The following is an 18,937-nucleotide window of genomic DNA, read 5'->3' as shown; positions in this document are numbered from 1 at the left end:
CTTTCTCAGGAAATTTTGACTTACATTCCTTTTCTCAGGTGTATTACTAGTCTCAGCTTGATGATGCTTATCTCCCAGTTTCAAATTAAATTTTCCCTAGGTTAGCAGAAAATATCTACATTTAAACATTCAAAGGTCTTCCTGCTGTCAGTAGGCACTTCAGCTTTTGTCCAACTGACTTAACTGGCATTGGTTTAGTCTTTCTAATTTCCAACTGTGTAAAATTAGGAATGATATATATATAACCTACCTCACAGTATGAAAATTTAATAAAAATAATTACTTTTGGCAAGTAACAGCCTTAATGGTAATCTCAAATAACATTTCTTGCCAGAGCATGTGCTTTCAGGAATACCTGACTTTTCAAAAAGTATATCTTGGAATAATACCTATTTCTTATCATGCCTAAAGAGACTTAAAATTCGCTGTTTAACACCTTTCTTGAAAGAATTTAGAAATCTTAACTTCCTTTAGCTTCCACATACAGTAACTTAAATTGGAAGAAAAAAGTTGTTTTTAAGCAACAAAAGTAACAAATACATGTTTATGTCTTAATAGCCATATTAAGCCCAGCAGTCTCTTTTTTAAAAAATTTTATTGAAGTATAGTTGATTTACAATGTTGTATTTAGTTTCTGCTGTACAGCAAAGTGACTCAGTTATACATACATATATTCTTTTTCATATTCTCTTTTATTATGGTTTATCACAGGATATTGAATATAGTTCCCTGTGCTATACAGTAGGACCTTGTTGTTTATCCATCCTATATATAATAGTTTGCATTGGTAATCCCAAACTCCCAATCCAGCCCAGCAGTTTCTTGATGCAGTGCTGCCTGATTTCTAAATTTATATTATAATAATCACTAATTGTATTCACCAGAATTATATTAAGAATGGCAATTATATTGCCTTATATTTTCCTCCTCCTCTTACAACCTTCAGGGGTTGTTTCACAAACCTTTTTTGACAAATTCATTTTACATCATAACCCAGTATATATTTACTGAATGAAACTATATATTTACAACCCAAGACACACGTGTGTATATTTAATATTCAGATTAAAGATTCATGAAACAGTACTTTCTGTTAGGACATATGATACTCTCATATTTTTTTCCCAATTTTTTGTTTTGCTTTTTTTCACATAGTATTATATGAGCATTTTTTATATAGTAAATATTTCTTGAAAACATTTTAATGGCTACATGATAATACATTATCATGTGACTATGATATCATTTATTTAATGTTTTCCTGTTGTTTGACATTGATGTTGTTTCCATTTTCCCCTATTAAACAGAGATACTATTGTAGTGCAATTTATTCTTGTGTTTAGATCAGTGTCAGCACTAGAAGGATGGTTCTTAAAGGATGTGTGCTTTTTAGAGATGCGTGATGTGTATTGTTGAACTGTCAAACATGTTCATAAGGTATACATTAACGTGGCTCAATCTGATTGGCTTCACCATGTGACTGTAATCAATTGTACATGTAAAGATAGCATCAGTCAGTGCTTTAATCAGAATTTAGCTCTGAGAGTGACTTTTCATAAAAATAAAATATTTTTGATGAAGTCGAAAAGAGTAACTCAGTAAAAACTGAACAATTTGATTTTACAGTAAGCTATTTTTTTAAAAGTGTGGTTGATATAGAATATGGCACTGTGTCCATATTTGCAGTTAATTCAAGTGCAGATTAGTCATTGGTTAATTGACTAGAAATGTGCATCAAACTCATGGTCCAGGAGGCCGTCCCATAAACGTAGGCATGGGTTAGTTTCTTTCTCAACACCTTGCAATTATGAGAAACAAAGCAATTGCTGTTATCTGTATAAGCCTTTTATAGCCTGCTCTGCAGATTGTGGGATTGTCTTGTTAGCTGTATTTGTTGCCATATCATAGTGCCTGCAGTATCCTACTCTGGATAAATATACCATGCGTATTGGTCACAGCAGTGGAATTGTACTATTATGATGTTATTTAGTTTAGTTTTTTCTTTTTCCCTGAACTGTTCTCCATCCCAGGGGTAGATGCTGATGGGTTCTTTGTCTTAGAGATACAGACTCATGAAAATTAAGCATCTCACACTAATTATGCCTGTGCAGTAAATACTTACTTAAGTCACTATTATTCACGTCCATAGTTTTTATATTTTTAATTAATTTGTATTGGAGTATAGTTGCTTTACAGTGTTGTGTTGATAGTTTTTAAAAGCAGTTAACTGATCAACTTAGAAAAGTCATTGAACTCCTTATTTCAGAAATTGCTTATTTATAATTTATATTTATCAGTCATATATCTTCCCTAAGTTCTCTGAGATCTAGAGGCACTATTCTGAGATCTAGGGAATGAGAGCATTCCTGGTCCTCAGGAATCCTTGGAAGCTTTCATTGGGGTCATGTGAATTATAGACCAGAATTCTTTGAATCTAGTTATACTAGGGATCCAGTCCTGTCTTCCATCTCTATAGTGATGTGGGGAGCCTTGCTTATAATGTAGAACATTATATTTAAGACATACATGAAAATCAGATTATTCTTTTATTGGTCTTTAATGCAGCAGCAGTTAAAAGTAAACATTCAGTTGTATTTATAATATGCAAGACTGAAATTATTAAAAATAATTTCTACTTCCTTTATAAGGGATTACATGCAGCTAAACCTTTTTAGATCTTTGGAGTATGAATATTAATTGTGTCAAAATTCTTTTCAGTATTTTATTTGGTAAGATTCTTCAAGTGATTCCTTTTAAGGGTAAGAAGATTATATACACTGTTCTGTGGATATGAATATTTGTATTAACTTGCAAACCACTTCAGCAAGAAAGTATAAATCTATTAAGAATATGTTTTCATTTTATAGAAATATATTAAAATAATAAGTCCTAGAAAAATACAACAAAAGAAAAGCAAATACCGTTGGCTGCTACCCAGTCATGGCAATTCCTTGGTGTTGTATGTGGTCTCTGACACCACTGTCCTGTCTTTTTCTTGTCTCTGCTCTCCCATTATGCCATTGGCAAGGAGTTGAGAAGTTAGTCCATTACTTCTCTGACAAAGCGTGGTACAGTACAATTTCAGATTTTTTCCTACCACCTTCTTCATTGTAACTTTCCCCCCCCAGTTTGCATGATGCATGTCAGAGCCTGCATGAAGTTACAGGCATGTTATAAATGGCTCCATTACCATCTTCCTTTTAACCTTTGAAATGTATTTAATAATGATAATAAACTTGTATATATCAAGAAAATAATATTAGGTCATTCCTGTGTCTGTTATGCAATAGCATTTTTATGAACATTTTCTGTTTTCTACCTTACACACTTTGACATATTTTTACTCCATCAGGACTTGATATTTCTAGCTGCTGTCTTACTATTGGTGACTTTAGAACAAGAATGTTTACAGAAACTTCCTTTGTATGTTTACAGATATGACTATTTTTTCTTATGTTAATGCTAGAAATCTTTGAAGTGCTATGAAATGGTGAAGGTGAAGAGTTTTTGTGATGAGTGCTAATTTGCATTTCCTTGTGTTCAGTATATTTCCTCCAGTGGGTCTCTTGGAACCATTTTTCCCTGGAAATACTGCTTCACCATGTGGCTTGAATTTGGTGTCTGAGAGTTATCCTCTGTAGGACAGATCAGCTAAGAAGGAAATAGGACATTATCTAGGAAAGTTAATACCTGAATGTTGGTATTGAATCTGTCTTTTTGAGTTTTTAAAACAATCATCTGGCTATATTGCATATTCTGAAAGTCTGTGAACTCATTGGACTTAACCCAAATATCAAAGAATAATAAAATTTTAGTGCTGCATTTTAAATTCTCTGTCAGTTCAAATTCTAGCTTTGCCATTTACTAAAGTCTGTGAATTTGGAGATTCTACTTAATTTCATTTAACCTCAGTTTACTCATTTACAAAAAGAAGATAGTACCTTCCACCTAAGGTCTTGTGATAATTAGAGATTATGCATGTGAGCGTAGAGTTTGGTTGTCTACCATTGGAAAGAAGGGAAACCCTTCTTTTACAGTCTAGAGTATAATATTTCTCAAGTATATGTAATGTGTCAGGCATAATACTAAGCACTTTATATGCATGTTATCATTTGTGATTTACAACAATTCAATGAGGTGTAGGCACTATTATCCTCATTTTACAAGTTACAAAATTCCATCTCAGAGTAGTAAGATAATTTACCCAATATCTCACTGATAGAGATAGAGCCAGAACTCAAACCCAGATCAGTCTGACTTCCAAAGCTCAGTGATTCAATACTGTGTTGTACTAGCTCCTTCATGTAGCCACATGTAAATTTTCTCTAAACGTTAAAGTGCCTTGCATGTCCTAGCTCTAGTTTATCTCCAGGAGGACACTTGAGGAATCTTGACTTCTGTGTCATATCAGATATGCCTCCTGTGGATTTAAAACATTTAGATATGACTGACATTATTGAGATATGTATTTGGAGCCTAGAAACCTTGCAATCTGTAGCAACTAGTTTATTATAATACTATTATAGAAGTTGCTTCCCCGCCCCCCCAAGATGTAGTTACAAAAGGACAATGGCTTGAATTAATCATTTTCACACCTTTTCATAGTCGTGAGTGACATTTACTGAGCAATTTTGATGTGCTCTGGGAGGTTCTATCCTAAGTGTTTTACAGTTATAATCATTTTTAATTATTAGAATTAGAAATGGAAAATAGTTGAATGCTTGTTAAGACAGTTTCCCTAACATATTTCATCCAGAAATGTCGAGTCTCCCAACTAAAAAACATCTCTGGCGTAGCTGGTGGATCATTATGGGAGGTGCAGGTCATAATGGGAGGTGCTGTGTTCAAGCTAACATGTAATGAATCCTTCATGCTATGTTTCTAAACATGAATCATTAAGCTGACCCCAAACTTATTTAGAGAAAACATTTTTTTAATTATAAGATTTCTTTTCCATCAGTTATTAAGACTCGTTTAAATTAGTGCTGCATCATTGACCTAATAGGGGAGTATCATTTTGCTAGTCTGTTACCAAAGAAGCCGTGCTGGAATATACCACTTACCAATACTCATTTATTTATTTATTATCTAGTAAATACATATTTAATCCCTGCTGTGTGCCAAATACTGAGGATACCAACTACAACAACAAAAAATGAATAAAGCGTGGTACGTGCCTTAAGAAGCGCATAGTCTCTGCTTATCTTTGTAAGCAGCACAGAAAGACATTTAAGGTTATCATTGAAGATGCCTATCAATCCCTTGCATAATTACCCAGTAGTGCCTATTGCTGGCACTCTTGACCTTAACATCTGTAGCCATTGCATCTGAGAAGTCTCAGAATAGTGTGCTGAAGTGTATGTATTTAACTACTAAAGTAAGACTTGAAGTTGCTGAGTCCAGTTAGAAGCCCTGAGTTCTTTCAGTCTAGGAATGGATCCACATTTTTAAGCTTTAGTAACCAACCTTTCTACAAGTTGCAAGGATGGAGTACTAAAGCTCTACGAATTTGTGACTACAGAGAGTTTCCAGAGGTCCCTGCAGTAGTGGGGGAATTCGTTTTGCCCTCTGAGTCTTGTGGGCGGCTGAAGCTATGTAATGAATGGGCTGGTGGGCAACTTCCCCAGAGGTCTTTTTTTGATACAGGGCAATACCTCGTCTTTCATCTTCGAAGCTGGAAACCTGAACTCATCTTAAATTTCTCTATCTCCTTCAAAACTCTTTCAATCATTTCCAGTTTCTTTTCCTATATCCTAATTTTAAACCCTTATAATTTATCACTTGGGCTGTTAGCAATGGCGTACTACCTGGGTGTTATGCTTAACAGTCTCATCCCCTACTGTTACATTCCTCACCGATCCCACCAGAGTGACATTCTAAAATACACATTGGGTCTTACAGTTCCTCTGCTTAAAATTCATCAATGTCTCCCATCATCTACTGTACAGAGTCAGAACTATTTGGCCTGATGCGAGTTCCTTTATGAGTTGGCCCTTGCCTACACTTCCCTACCAACATTGTGCTTGCCAATTCAAACAATTTGAAGTTACTAGAACATAATCATGTTCTTTTTTTTTGCCTTTGTGTTTTGCATGTACTGGCCCTTTACCCTGAATGTTCTTCCCTTCTTGTCTTCTTGGCAAACTCCTACTCATCTTAAAACTCAGTTCAGACGTTTGCAATTCTTGGATGCCTTCTGTGACCTCTCTAATCAGCCATATATTTTCTTCTTGCTTCTACATTTTGTTATGCTTGAGACATGGTCTCATCATTTGTCTACCTGACTCTTTCTTATGAGGCCTCTCAACCACAGGAACAGCATTGTGTTCAGGTTCATATTTTCCTACACCTACTACGGTGCATGATATATCAGACATTTTTTAAATGAATGAATGGTTTTGATATTCCTTCCTATTGATCTTATTATCCCTGATTACATGGGGTTTTTCTTTTTATATTTAAAATGCATTCTGAAAACACCTGTGGTAGTGCAGTAGTAAACGTGGGCAAGATGAATTATTAATATACAGCTGAGAGTTTAGAATTTGGGGGATTGTACTGCAAGCAGCAAGCTGTCCAAACACATCTTTGCTTTTGCTTGCTAGATGTTAAGAGGCAACTTGTTGTTCTACTTGTCAACAGGTAATTAATGACAACCCAGTCTTTAGTGGGTAGCCAGTTTTACAGTCTTCCACAAATCAGGAGTAAGCCTTTCCTTGGTCCTCACTATAGTCATTTCTTGATCTTCTTCTAGAGACAGAAGATCAAGTAGCAGAATTGATTTACAAACTAGTTTTCAAATAAGTAATAAAATAAGACGTTTATTTTGGGATAGGGAAATTAAATTTTTATTTAAAATAAACTTTTAATAAAAATATAAAATCTATACTATTCAGCATTTAGAAACCACTGATTTATTTAATGTAATTAAATGATAGTATGGACACTTTTTGTATAATTGGTTAGTCTAATTCCTCTCAGTTAAAAGACTCAAAATTTTATTATTTTTTAAAAACCTGATTATTTTCTAGTTCTTTAGTATTTGTTATTGAGCTTTATTGCCTTTAATACAAGCAGAACATCTTTCTGACATGACACTCTGTTGTATTTCCATTTAGTTCTCTGGTAAGCAGTGGTCATTTGGGTAATATAAGTAATCAGAACAATGCGCATGGATAATTTATCTACAGTTCATAATGCCCCTTTTCTGGAGGCTTGATTGTCTTAATAATCAGTTTAATCTTACTTAGAAAATTATACCTGTATGCTTTGAGCTGGTAGTGCATACTTATACCATTTTTTTCCTTATGGGCGATAGACATATTACAATAAAATCATTTATTTAGATTGTCACTGATATTTTCAAAGGTCTTAAATTGTTTTAAGATTTTTAATTCGAGAGTAGACTATCTTATTGTTTTTAAAGGTGAAAAGAGGTAAAAAGGGAAAACAGATCCCCATTCAATTAACCGTTTAATGTTGCACTTTTCTCCTCCTTGGTTGCTTTTTTTTTTTCCCTTAGGTAGATTTTGGTTTGCTTAATAGGGCCCTGCTTTATATTTTTACTGATCTTTCTAAAGAATATATCACTTTGGCATGGCCAGTTTTTTCTAGGGAATCCCAAGGAGAGTCTTGAATAAATTCCTTGATGATTTTAGTACCTCTAAATCATCTCTATGGTGATATATTGTGAAAATGCCCAGTGACTTTAACTAGGACATTTATCTTGAAGCAAAAACTGAGATGACTTATTTATTTTAAATATTCTAAGATAAAAGTTTAATGTAACATATTCTGCATGGATTAACTTTGAGTAGTCATTTTCCTGATGTTTATTATTATTATAAGTAGCAAGTCGACCCCATGCCATCACGACCAACCATCCCTCCATGAATTGGTGACCTTTGTTCTCTGTAACTTGTAACCCCTCCATAATCTAATCCCTGATTTCTGACTCTGGTAGCCATCGTCCAGTGCTGGTCAAGGAGGTGAAAAAAGGAGCAAAATACAAGTGATGCAACATAAATAGATTCACCCTTTCTTTTGGGGAAATTAGAGATACTGTGTAGATTTGTTTGTGGATTAGCATAGTAAAAAAATTATTAGTAAAATATGGTCTTTTAAAAACATTCATGTTTCAAAGCCCTTTGCCACATTTTTTGGCATTTTCAGCCCACATTATTTAATAGAACGTATATATGAGTGTGTGTGTGTGTGTGTGTGTGTTTAAACATTTAGAGCAACTATTCCTGTATCATGATATGACCAATAGGCTCTGCCCCATAAACTTTTAACTGTTTGGGCCATTGAAAGATAACTTTAAGATTCATATTTCTTTACTGAATGCCCCAAAGTAATGGAAGTTGTATGTTTCCTCTGATTTGTATAGAATATAATCACACAGTAAGCTCCAGAGAAGTGTGTGCAAGGCATGTGAGCCGTAAGAACTTTACTTTTGTAGGCTTCTGAGCTTTAGTTCAAGTTACAGGCAACTTGAAATCCGTTTTAATCTCAGACATCATTCGAAAGGCTGGTTATTTTTAGTTTTATTAATGGACATTTGCTCTTGGGGAAGGTAAATCTGTTTTTCATATATCAGCCATAAGAGAACCTTGGTTGATCCCTCAAATGGCAGTGAGACAGAACAAATAAGCTGTGAAAACATTTTATTCTGAAACTTTTCAGTAAGAATATTAAAGGTAGGTTAACATTAGCTAAAGATGTTGACCTATTTTTTTTTAAGTAATTAGAATTTCACATCAACTGAGAACATAATCTTCATTCTAAATTGTTTATCTGCTGGTAATTTTAATTCTCGATAGAGGTACAGCACCTGACACTTTGAAGTTAATGCTTCCTCTGATGAAGTGTATTGAAGTGGTATAGATCTTCCCTTAAAAAATAAGCCTTTAAAATGGGTAATAAGATCTGAAGGTCATAGTTGCTATCATTCTGTCAAGCTGTCTTATAGATAAAGTTTTAAATAATTAATGAATCAATTAAGGTAGGAATCATTTTTTACAGTAAATCAGTACTTTAATATTTTTCTTTTCTCCTGTTTGATTTTGGATCTTGTTTAGTGTTTACTGCCTGTACCATTTTTTGTTTGCATCATCACTCTTGTATGTGTCTCATGAATTACTTGAATATTGCAATTTATGTTTTAATTGAAAAACCCCCACATGCTTCTCATATTAAAACATAATAAGTACCAACACAGCCTAATTGGAACTTATATTAATTCTGGGTGTTATTTCTAAAATGAATTGTTGCTAATGTTGTTTTTAATTCTAATAGCCTCAAGTACTACAGCCTTCCAGCAGCCTTCCCAGACCCACAGACCACGCCCAGGGAAAACTAGCAAAGCCACAACATACCGAGGCCCACAGTGAGTGCATAATCCAGGGCATACATCAGGCTGTTGCACCTCTGGATGAAAGCTTTACACACGGCTTGCAACAAGAAAGCAGCAGTGGTCTGGGAGACCGGCCTTTTTCATCAAGCCCACAATTCACTAAGGATGTGGTGAAGAGTACACCTTCTGAAGCAGACTTGAACATGACCATAAATGCTCAAGAGCCTTATCATTTGGCAAATAATCAAATTAGTGACATGCAATTTGTAACCACTTCTCTTCAGACACTTCCCCAGTCAAGTATAGTAGACCAGGCTAAGAGAGCTGGAAGAAATCAGTCTTCACCAGAGGGCTACACATCTCAGCCCAAGTCCTCGAAGCTTTTTAAGCCATCCATCTTGAATTCTGTGGTACCTCCTCCAGTTCCTGAAACGTGTCCAAGTGGGAATCCCACTTGTAAGAAGTCACCAATAATCACACCATGTAATTCTGCAAAACTCCAGCCAACATCTAGTCAAACAAATCTTGCAAATAATCCAAATCCAAAAGCATCTAAGCTCCGCCCCCCTGCTGGCTCTTTCAAACAAAAACAAATAAGCAGCCCCCGACTAGAGCCTCAAAACTTCCAGGCCAAGACAAGCATCCCAAGGCCACTAACAAGAAGAAAAGAAATCATGCAGAATCCTAATGACAATTTGAATTCTGGGGATTGTTTGGCCTCTAATCAATATTCTCGTCTTCCTAAACCAAAGATACATTAAGCATAGCCATCACCTGCCAATTTGTTTTTTTTAAAAAACAGTCTGTAATAGCTTTATGTGCAGTTTGCTACTGTGATGGAGGTTCCATTGAAAGCTTGCAAATCTAAAAATTAAAATGTGGAAGCTTCTACTAGTTTGGCTCTTCCATTTTATATCCTGGTTGAAGTACATAGTATTTGAGCATATTTGTCTCAGGTAAACACAAAAGTTTGCTTACCCATTCAGAGGTCTACAGAAGGCTCTAATCATGTTATCCATCCCTCTGCACATCAGAAAATTCATAATATTCCACTTAGCAAGCAACAAATGTGCTTTGCTGATTTAGTCCTTTTAAGGTCTGTATTAATTGTGGTTGTCACAGCCTCACCCTTTTTCACTCATCCCTCCTGTGAATATGGTTACTATTATAACTAAAGATTTGGTGATAATGGAAGATGGTAGTCTGTACGTAGAGTTCTGGCCAGTGATTTGTATATTTAAAAGGTCTATGCAAAAGCTCTGTGATGAATACAGGAGATCAGGCTTTTATTGGGAAGTTTATGTAAGTTTTATTTTTCTTTGCTATAGTCTCAATATTTATTTACCAGACAAATTCCCCTGGCTAAAAATGTTTCATATTATGTATATAAACCAATTATATGTTGCTTTAACATCTTGTTTTACACACACACACACACCATTTGTGTTTGTTTTTATTACTGAATAAATTTTGGAAAGCTCGAGTGAGGATACATCTTGAAACCTGACGTAAAGATGTATTCATTTGTAACATATGTTGGTGCTAGAGTTTTGCTGTTAATTCCATTTTGAACCCTATCGACTTATGGATCCATGATAGCTGTTTTGAGGTTCCACAGTATATATTTTAAATTAAGTCTTTATTGCAATGTTTATATTTATTGACTTTCTGCTAATATCCGAAGACTGGAATAATGGACTTGAAATGTTTGCACAGAACTTTGATGGGATATAAATATCCCGTATATAGGGATTTAAAACTATTTTCTATAGCAAAGCAAGTTAAAGTATTTTGAATATAATTATAAATTTAAGTAAGACTATCTTGAGAAAACCGGAATTCATAGCTGTGTTTTTTTGAGTTTTCCAGGTTTCCCTTTTATGTTGGTGTATGTTTGAATGACAATTTCTTGAAAGTAGATTTGGGAAGAAAAATAAAATTAGAAAGGGGAAATTATGTTTTATTAAAAGGTATTAAAAGATATTTCAATGGCAATATGTTTATTTATTTTAATGTGCTAAGAAGGTAGCTGTGGAACTGCCAAGGGACCATATGCATTAACCTAATTATGCTGCAGGCCGCTTGTCAGGTGGTTCAGTAAATTTGCCCTCCTCTTCTCCCAAATCATGGCATCTGTAGGCTGTTCAACTGTTGCTGCTTTTGTTAGAATTAATGTCTTTCACACAGATAGTATTTACAACGTCAATCTTTGTTGTGATCAGCTGACCAAAAATTTATCAAAAGGGTTTATGGCCAAAAAATCAGTCACTCAAATTCCTAGGGATCCCTTTAAAAAAATGTACATCGTCCCATTTTAGAGGAACAACACAGCAAGTACTCTAGCAGAAATTTGAAAAGAGGTGTTTACTACCATTTGATGCAGTCTTCCCTTACCTATAAGGAACCATTCGAATGAATTTGCCATTCACCAGATACCAGCGATTCTTGGATTTGGTAAGAGGTGAGCAACACAAATCTAGTATCATACTCTCATCTGACAGCACTTCTGCCAGAGAAGCACTAAAGTTGAGAAAGTTTTTCCCATAGTCTAGATACTGTTACTATGCTAAGCGATCAGACATATCAGGAAGGCTCTTTTTTCTTCATAGGGACAAGCAGTAATAGCTGAAGCTGTAAGTGGGTACATGTGGTTTTTATTTTGAAGGAGAAAGAAAACTGATCTCAGATATTGCAAATGGGGTGTTTCCCTAAAGTAAAACATACCGATTAGTAGGTCTTGGTTTATTTAGAAATTATATAAACTCTTGTGAAACATTATTAACAAGTAGGCCTTTATCTTTAGGGGAAAATTTTTAAATTTTTACTTTATTTTTAATCCCCTAGTCTGAGGGAAATGTCTTTATTAAAAATGTTGACTCCTGCAATATGTTTATTCTAATCCTTTTCCTGCTCTGTTTTTTATCCCTGATGAATTTGCAGAAATATTAATCCATCAGTTCAATTTCTCTGTACCTTTGTTGAGCCTGAGTCTTGGCAGAAGGCTCATTAATATAATTATGAAGCATACTATTAAATTTAAGAGAAAAAATCTAGGATGCTTGCATGAAACAACAAAGTATTTGCCTGCAGTTTTCTTTAAAAACTGCAAGAATATTATGCTAGTCTGCTCCTTAGTAAATGTTAAGTCAGAAATGAGGTGAGGCTGTAGCTCACCTGAATAATCAGAGCTCACTCACATTTGGCTCGATCTCTCTTTAGTGCTTCTGTAAGTCAACTCTGTGCCAAATCCCCCTGCACAGGAACTCAGATCACTCTTTTCCTTGTTCTTGTGATTTCGGTGAAGATGGTGGCAGTGTATGAATTCTAAATCCCGAGGAAGAAGTCTTATGGGCATTGGTTAAGTTTCACATTGGTGAAAGAGGAAATAGAGTATGTAGAATTATACATTTGGCTGTTAATGGGGTGCATATAAAATTCCTTAAAGACAGCTTGGCTAAGGAGTTAATCAGTACAGGTGCAGATGATTTTAAGGCATTAAAGGATTGTATAGTAATATCATTTAGAATGTTTCTAATAACTGAGACCCTCTAGCATTTTTCTTTTGGAGTCTCATTTTAATTTGTGCAATATTTTCAGGCCTATAGACTACTGTTCATCGTATTTATATAGATGTTAGGGAACTTTACTAAGTATTTTAACAAGTAAAAATCTGAATATGAAAGAAAATATCAGATTTGCACTTTAAATGAGCTTAATTGCTTGGAGTTGTGCCTGAAATATCGAAATGCCTCCTATTGGGTGTGGCTTTCTTTGTTGAAATGAATTTCTCTATAATTGTTGCTGTTCGAAGTACAGCCTTTCACAGTTGTATTCTAAGCATGTCACTTTTTCCATTAAAGCACTAAGTTCTTTGAATGTTTCATTGTCCCCTTAAGTATTTTACTCAGATGCATCAGAGAGAACATGGTCCCCGTAGAGCTGTCACTTCTAAATCTTCCTGTAGCATGGATGGTGTAACAGACACAGAGATGCACTCTTCATTTCTGAGCAGAGTTGTCATGATGGTTTCCTGGCCTCTAGGGCACTGAGGATGCAATTTGGAATCATCAAATAGGCTTGCAGTGAAGAGCAGTAAGACTGCAGCATAGTTTCAGTTTACTGTCAATCTTACGTAATAGTTTTCGTGTTTATGAATTAGTTGGGGTGGTTATGTTTGCATGCTTATGCACACATTTGAACATTAATTATAGCTGTAATACAGATACCTGATGTTTTTCCTTGGGGATGATGGCCTTGCTGTTTTTCTTAATTCTGATGCCTGAATTATATTTTAAAATTTTCTTTCCACACCTCCCTTCAATTTTTCTGCTGCAGCAATTTGAAAGAGTATGTTTGGGTAAATGATTATGATGGTGAGCACCAATCTACAACTATGCTGTTAAAGATACATCATATGTTTTAACTTTGTTGGGGGAAAGCTACCCACTTTCTCCTTGGTAAAGCATTGCCGTAACAAAATAATACTGACCCTAAGAATTTAAAATCTCTTAAGTCACTGCTGACTAAAATCAGAAACACCACGGTCTTTAATGTCTGCAGTATTGTTTTTCCCACCGATTTAAAAAAACAGTTCAGAGTAAATACTGTATATTAGAATTTGCTTGTAAAATGAATTATAAAAACTGGATGTAAAGTCTCTTTCCTGAAAATGTTGGCATAGTAAATAAAAATAAAGTTCATAATTATAAAAGTTTCCTTGTCCTTCTCAACACTGACGTCCACAGTGTACTTTCTCTCATAACTTCTTTTCCACAAAGATCTAAAATATTCATTTCGTTGATTTTTTTTCAAACTCTGTATCATTTCACACACTCCCTTCAGCATACACACCACACTTCCAGCCCTGATTGAGTAAAAGGAATAGGGAATTTATAATTTATTTTATTTTCCAGTTTAACTATATGTGATAGACTTTATATAATAGGATATTTGAAGTTGCTTCAGTGATGTATCACATTATTACCGAAAATGGTTCCATAAATGCCAGGAAAAGAGTGAATGAAATTTTATTAGCAATAAATGTGATAATGGCATTTACCATGTCTTAAGATACCTATATCAGTTTTAAGGCCCTCTGAGCTGTTAGCAAGTATTCTCTTAAATTAACTCAAAATTTTTCCTTTTTAGTCTTTCATCAAGTGCAGTCATTTGTTTCCCATTATGTTTTTTCCCCACATTTTCCATCCGGAAAATCTTTTTCTTCCCCAACAGAGAAAACAAGTAGAAGTTCTAACTTCTTGTGATGATCGGGTTTAAGTAATTTTGCTGGGTATCTTACGTATGCCATCACTGTACTGGCTGCTGGGTGGGCAGAGAGGAAGGCTGCGTGGTCTCTGCCTCCTGGAGCTGAAGAACCCACAGGTGGTTTTTAATACCCTCTCATCCAGTTCATCATCTTGTTGGGATAACAGTAAAACTCCACTCCTTTCATTTCATTCTGGGCTTTAATTCCCTTGCACTATTCTCATCTTTGCTTCTGTGTTACCTTTCTTGGTTACAGTTCTTTATTTCCCTTTGAAAACCTGGCCTTTTATAATCTGATTTTATTCAAGAACGCCTTTCTTAGCTGTACTGGATAGTCTTAAGTATTCTGCATTCTCTTCCATAGGTGATTTGGTCAAGATTTAGTTTTGAGGTTTCTCAGCTATCTTAAGCCGCCTTCCCTTGCTGACTTCAGCCCATAGATGTCTTGCTTCCAGGGGCCCAGCCACTGAGGTAGCAGTTTTAATTCACAGTGTCCTGTTAATAGGGTTATAGAAGTGTCGTGTTACAGAAGCAGGGCCAGCAGTCAATCCTACAGCCTCACACACGGAAGAGCCTGTGGGCCAAATGGAGGTCCCATTTCAAACATCTAAGATACTAACAGGCATAGTAACACAAACCTTAGTTTATAAAAAAGCGCTGTGACAAGTACTCTGATATGTACTGTATGTGTCCATTACAGTCATGATAGCTAATAACCCTTGGTGTCCTATGCGTGCCAGTCATCATTCTAAGCACTCTGTGCTACCCTTTTTTTTTTTTCTTTTTTCTGCGGAACGCGGGCCTCTCACTGTTGTCCTCTCCCGCTGCGGAGTACAGGCTCCGGACGCGCAGGCTCAGCGGCCATGGCTCACGGGCCCCAGCCGCTCCGCGGCACGTGGAATCCTCCCGGACCGGGGCACGAACCCGCGTGCCCTGCATCGGCAGGCGGACTCTCAGCCACTGCTCCACCAGGGAAGCCCTGTGCTACTCTTTTAATTCTAGCAACAATCCTATGAAGCAGGCAGCAGTATCTCCGTTTTACAGAGAGGAAGGTAAGGCTCAGAGAAGTTAAATAAGCTGCCTAAAATTTCACAGCTATTAAGTGACACAATAGAATTGGAAACGAGGCCATCTGGTTCAGGGTCCATGCAATTTAATCACAAGGCCATTACCGCTTCCCAAGGTATATTTCATCTCAGTTCATTTTCACAACAGCCCTTCCTTTCTCATGTGATAAAACTGAGACTCAGGGTGTTAAAAGTCACTTGCCCAAAGTCACACACTTATTTAACTAGCAGAATTGGTTCGGGGTGGAGGTGGGGGTGGGGGTGGGGGTGGGACTGAAGCCAATATATTTTTATTGAATTATGCTGCCATCTAGTGGTAAAATTTGGAAACATCCTTACACGTACATTGCCTTACCCGTTTCCAAAAGACTTCAAAGCTGCTTAATATTTCAGAAGACAGAAACCCTGCAAAATCCCCAAAGCATTAAAATAAGAGTGAAGGGACAACAACTACATGGTAATGGTGGAGGCAATATCTTTTAACTGAGAGCAGACTTGGTTCTGAGTTTCCTGGCAGCCAAGGCAAAGAGGGGAACTTTAATGTGTTCCATTTTTATCACTGCCAGAAAAAAAGTAGATCAGTACATCACAAGAGATTTACTGGTCTTGGACTTCATTAGCAATTCAACAACAGCACTAAAAATGCTGGAGGTTCCCTCAGTGTGGACTTTCATTTACCTGGAAAAGCCAGCATAGAGTCTCAATAGAACAGGTGTGCCTGTTTATATAGGAGCCCTGACTCAACCTCCTACTCTCTGCAGGCAGTCACTCCTGGGATGGGAATGCCCTGTGAAGGCTTTAGCAAACTATCCACTAGATCTTTTTTTTTTAATTTAATTAATTTGTTTATACAGCAGGTTCTTATTAGTCATCAATTTTATACACATCAGTGTATACTTGTCACTCCCAATCTCCCAATTCATCACACACCCCCACCCCCACCCCCACCCCCGCCGCTTTCCCCCCTTGGTGTACATACATTTGTTCTCTACATCTGTGTCTCAATTTCTGCCCTGCAAACTGGTTCATCTGTACCATTTTTTTAGGTTACACGTATATGCGTTAATATACGATATTTGTTTTTCTCTTTCTGACTTACTTCACTCTGTATGACAGTCTCTAGATTCATCCACATCTCTACAAATGACCCAATTTCGTTCCTTTTTATGGCTGAGTAATATTCCATTGTATGTATGTACCACATCATCTTATCCATTCGTCTGTCGATGGGCATTTAGGTTGCTTCCATGACCTGGCTATTGTAAATAGTGCTGCAATGAACACTGGGGTGCATGTGTCTTTTTGAAATATAGTTTTCTCTGGGTATATGCCCAGTAGTGGGATTGCTGGGTCATATGGTAATTCTATCTTTAGTTTTTTAAGGGACCTCCATACTGTTCTCCATAGTGGCTGTATCAATTTACGTTCCCACCAACAGTGCAAGAGGGTTCCCTTTTCTCCACACCCTCTCCAGCATTTGTGGTTTGTAGATTTTCTGATGATGCCCATTCTAACTGGTGTGAGGTGATATCTCATTGTAGTTTTGATTTGCATTTCTCTAATAATTAGTGATGTTGGGTAGCTTTTCATGTGCTTCTTGGCCATCTGTATGTCTTTGGAGAAATGTCTATTTAGGCCTTCTGCCCATTTTTGGATTGGGTTTTTTGTTTTTTTAATATTGAGCTGCATGAGGTGTTTATATATTTTGGAGATTAATCCTTTGTCCATTGATTCATTTGCAAGTATTTTCTCCCATTCTGAGGGTTGTCTTTTCGTCTTGTTTGTAGTTTCCTTTGCTTTGCAAAAGCCTTTAAGTTTCATTAGGTCCCATTTGTTTATTTTTATTTTTATTTCCATTACTCTAGGAGGTGGATCAAAACAGATCTTGCTGTGATTTATATCAAAGAGTGTTCTTCCTATGTTTTCCTCTAAGAGTTTTACAGTGTCCAGTCTTACATTTAGGTCTCTAATCCATTTTGAGTTTATTTTTGTGTATGGTGTTAGGGAGTGTTCTAATTTCATTCTTTTACATGTAGCTGTCCAGTTTTCCCAGCACCACTTATTGAAGAGGCTGTCTTTTCTCCATTGTATATCCTTGCCTACTTTGTCATAGATTAGTTGACCATAGGTGTGTGGGCTTATCTCTGGGCTTTCTATCCTGTTCCCTTGATCTATATTTCTGTTTTTGTGCCAGTAAAATATTGTCTTGATTACTGTAGCTTTGTAGTATAGTCTGAAGTCAGGGAGTCTGATTCCTCCAGCTCCGTTTCTTTCTCTCAAGACTGCTTTGGCTATTCGGGATCTTTAGTGTCTCCATACAAATTTTAAGATTTTTTGTTCTAGTTCTGTAAAAAATGCCATTGGTAATTTGACAGGGATTGCATTGAATCTGTAGATTGCTTTGGGTAGTATAGTCATTTTCACAATATTGATTCTTCCAATCCAAGAACATGGTATATCTCTCCATCTATTTGTGTCATCTTTAATTTTTTCATCAGTGTCTTACAGTTTTCTGCATACAAGTCTTTTGTCTCCCTAGGTAGGTTTAATCATAGGTATTTTATTTTTTGTTACAGTGGTAAATGGGAGTGTTTCCTTAATTTCTCTTTCAGATTTTTCATCATTAGTGTATAGGAATGCAAGAGATTTCTGTGCATTAATTTTGTATCCTGAAACTCTACAGAATTCATTGATTAGCTCTAGTAGTTTTCCAGTGGCATCTTTAGGATTCTCTATGTATAGTATCATGTCATCTGCAAACAGTGACAGTTTTACTTCTCCTTTTCCAATTTGTATTCCTTTTATTTCTTTTTCTTCTCTGATTGCCATGGCTAGGACTTCCAAAACTATGTTGAATAATAGTGGCGAGAGTGGACATCCTTGTCTTGTTCCTGATCTTAGAGGAAATGCTTTCAGTTTTTCACCGTTGAGAATGTTGTTTGCTGTGGCTTTGTCGTATATGGCCTTTATTATGTTGAGATAGGTTCCCTCTGTACCCACTTTCTGCAGTTTTTATCATAAATCGGTGTCGAATTTTGTCGAAAGCTTTTTCTGCATCTATTGAGATGATCATATAGTTTTTATTCTTCAATTTGTTCATATGGTGTATCACATTGATTGATTTGCATATATTGAAGAATCCTTGCTCCCTGGGATAAATCCCACTTGATCATGGTGTATGATCCTTTTAATGTGTTGTTGGCTTCTGTTTGCTAGTATTTTGTTGAGGATTTTTGCATCTATATTCATC

General features: G+C 36.0%; 1 protein-coding gene across 3 annotated transcripts in view; it reads left to right on the top strand.

The window, feature by feature from the left end:
• CCSER2 (coiled-coil serine rich protein 2) overlaps positions 1-14,055 on the top strand; it is a 162,448-nt gene extending 148,393 nt beyond the window's left edge. For 2 of the 3 annotated variants that reach the window (XM_060034671.1, XM_060034675.1), the window contains one exon: positions 9,298-14,055. In XM_060034671.1, the coding sequence (XP_059890654.1) occupies positions 9,298-10,116 (819 nt within the window). In that variant the 3' untranslated portion in view covers positions 10,117-14,055. The remainder of the gene's footprint in view (positions 1-9,297) is intronic. The other variant, XM_060034672.1, reaches the window with a different exon arrangement.
• The last annotated feature ends 4,882 nt before the right edge of the window (positions 14,056-18,937 follow it).

Source organism: Delphinus delphis, chromosome 16 (genome assembly GCF_949987515.2).
Source record: "Delphinus delphis chromosome 16, mDelDel1.2, whole genome shotgun sequence".
Lineage (NCBI taxonomy): Eukaryota > Metazoa > Chordata > Mammalia > Artiodactyla > Delphinidae > Delphinus > Delphinus delphis.
The sequence above is the reverse complement of the archived record's forward strand: the minus strand, read 5'-3'. Positions and strand labels throughout refer to the sequence as shown.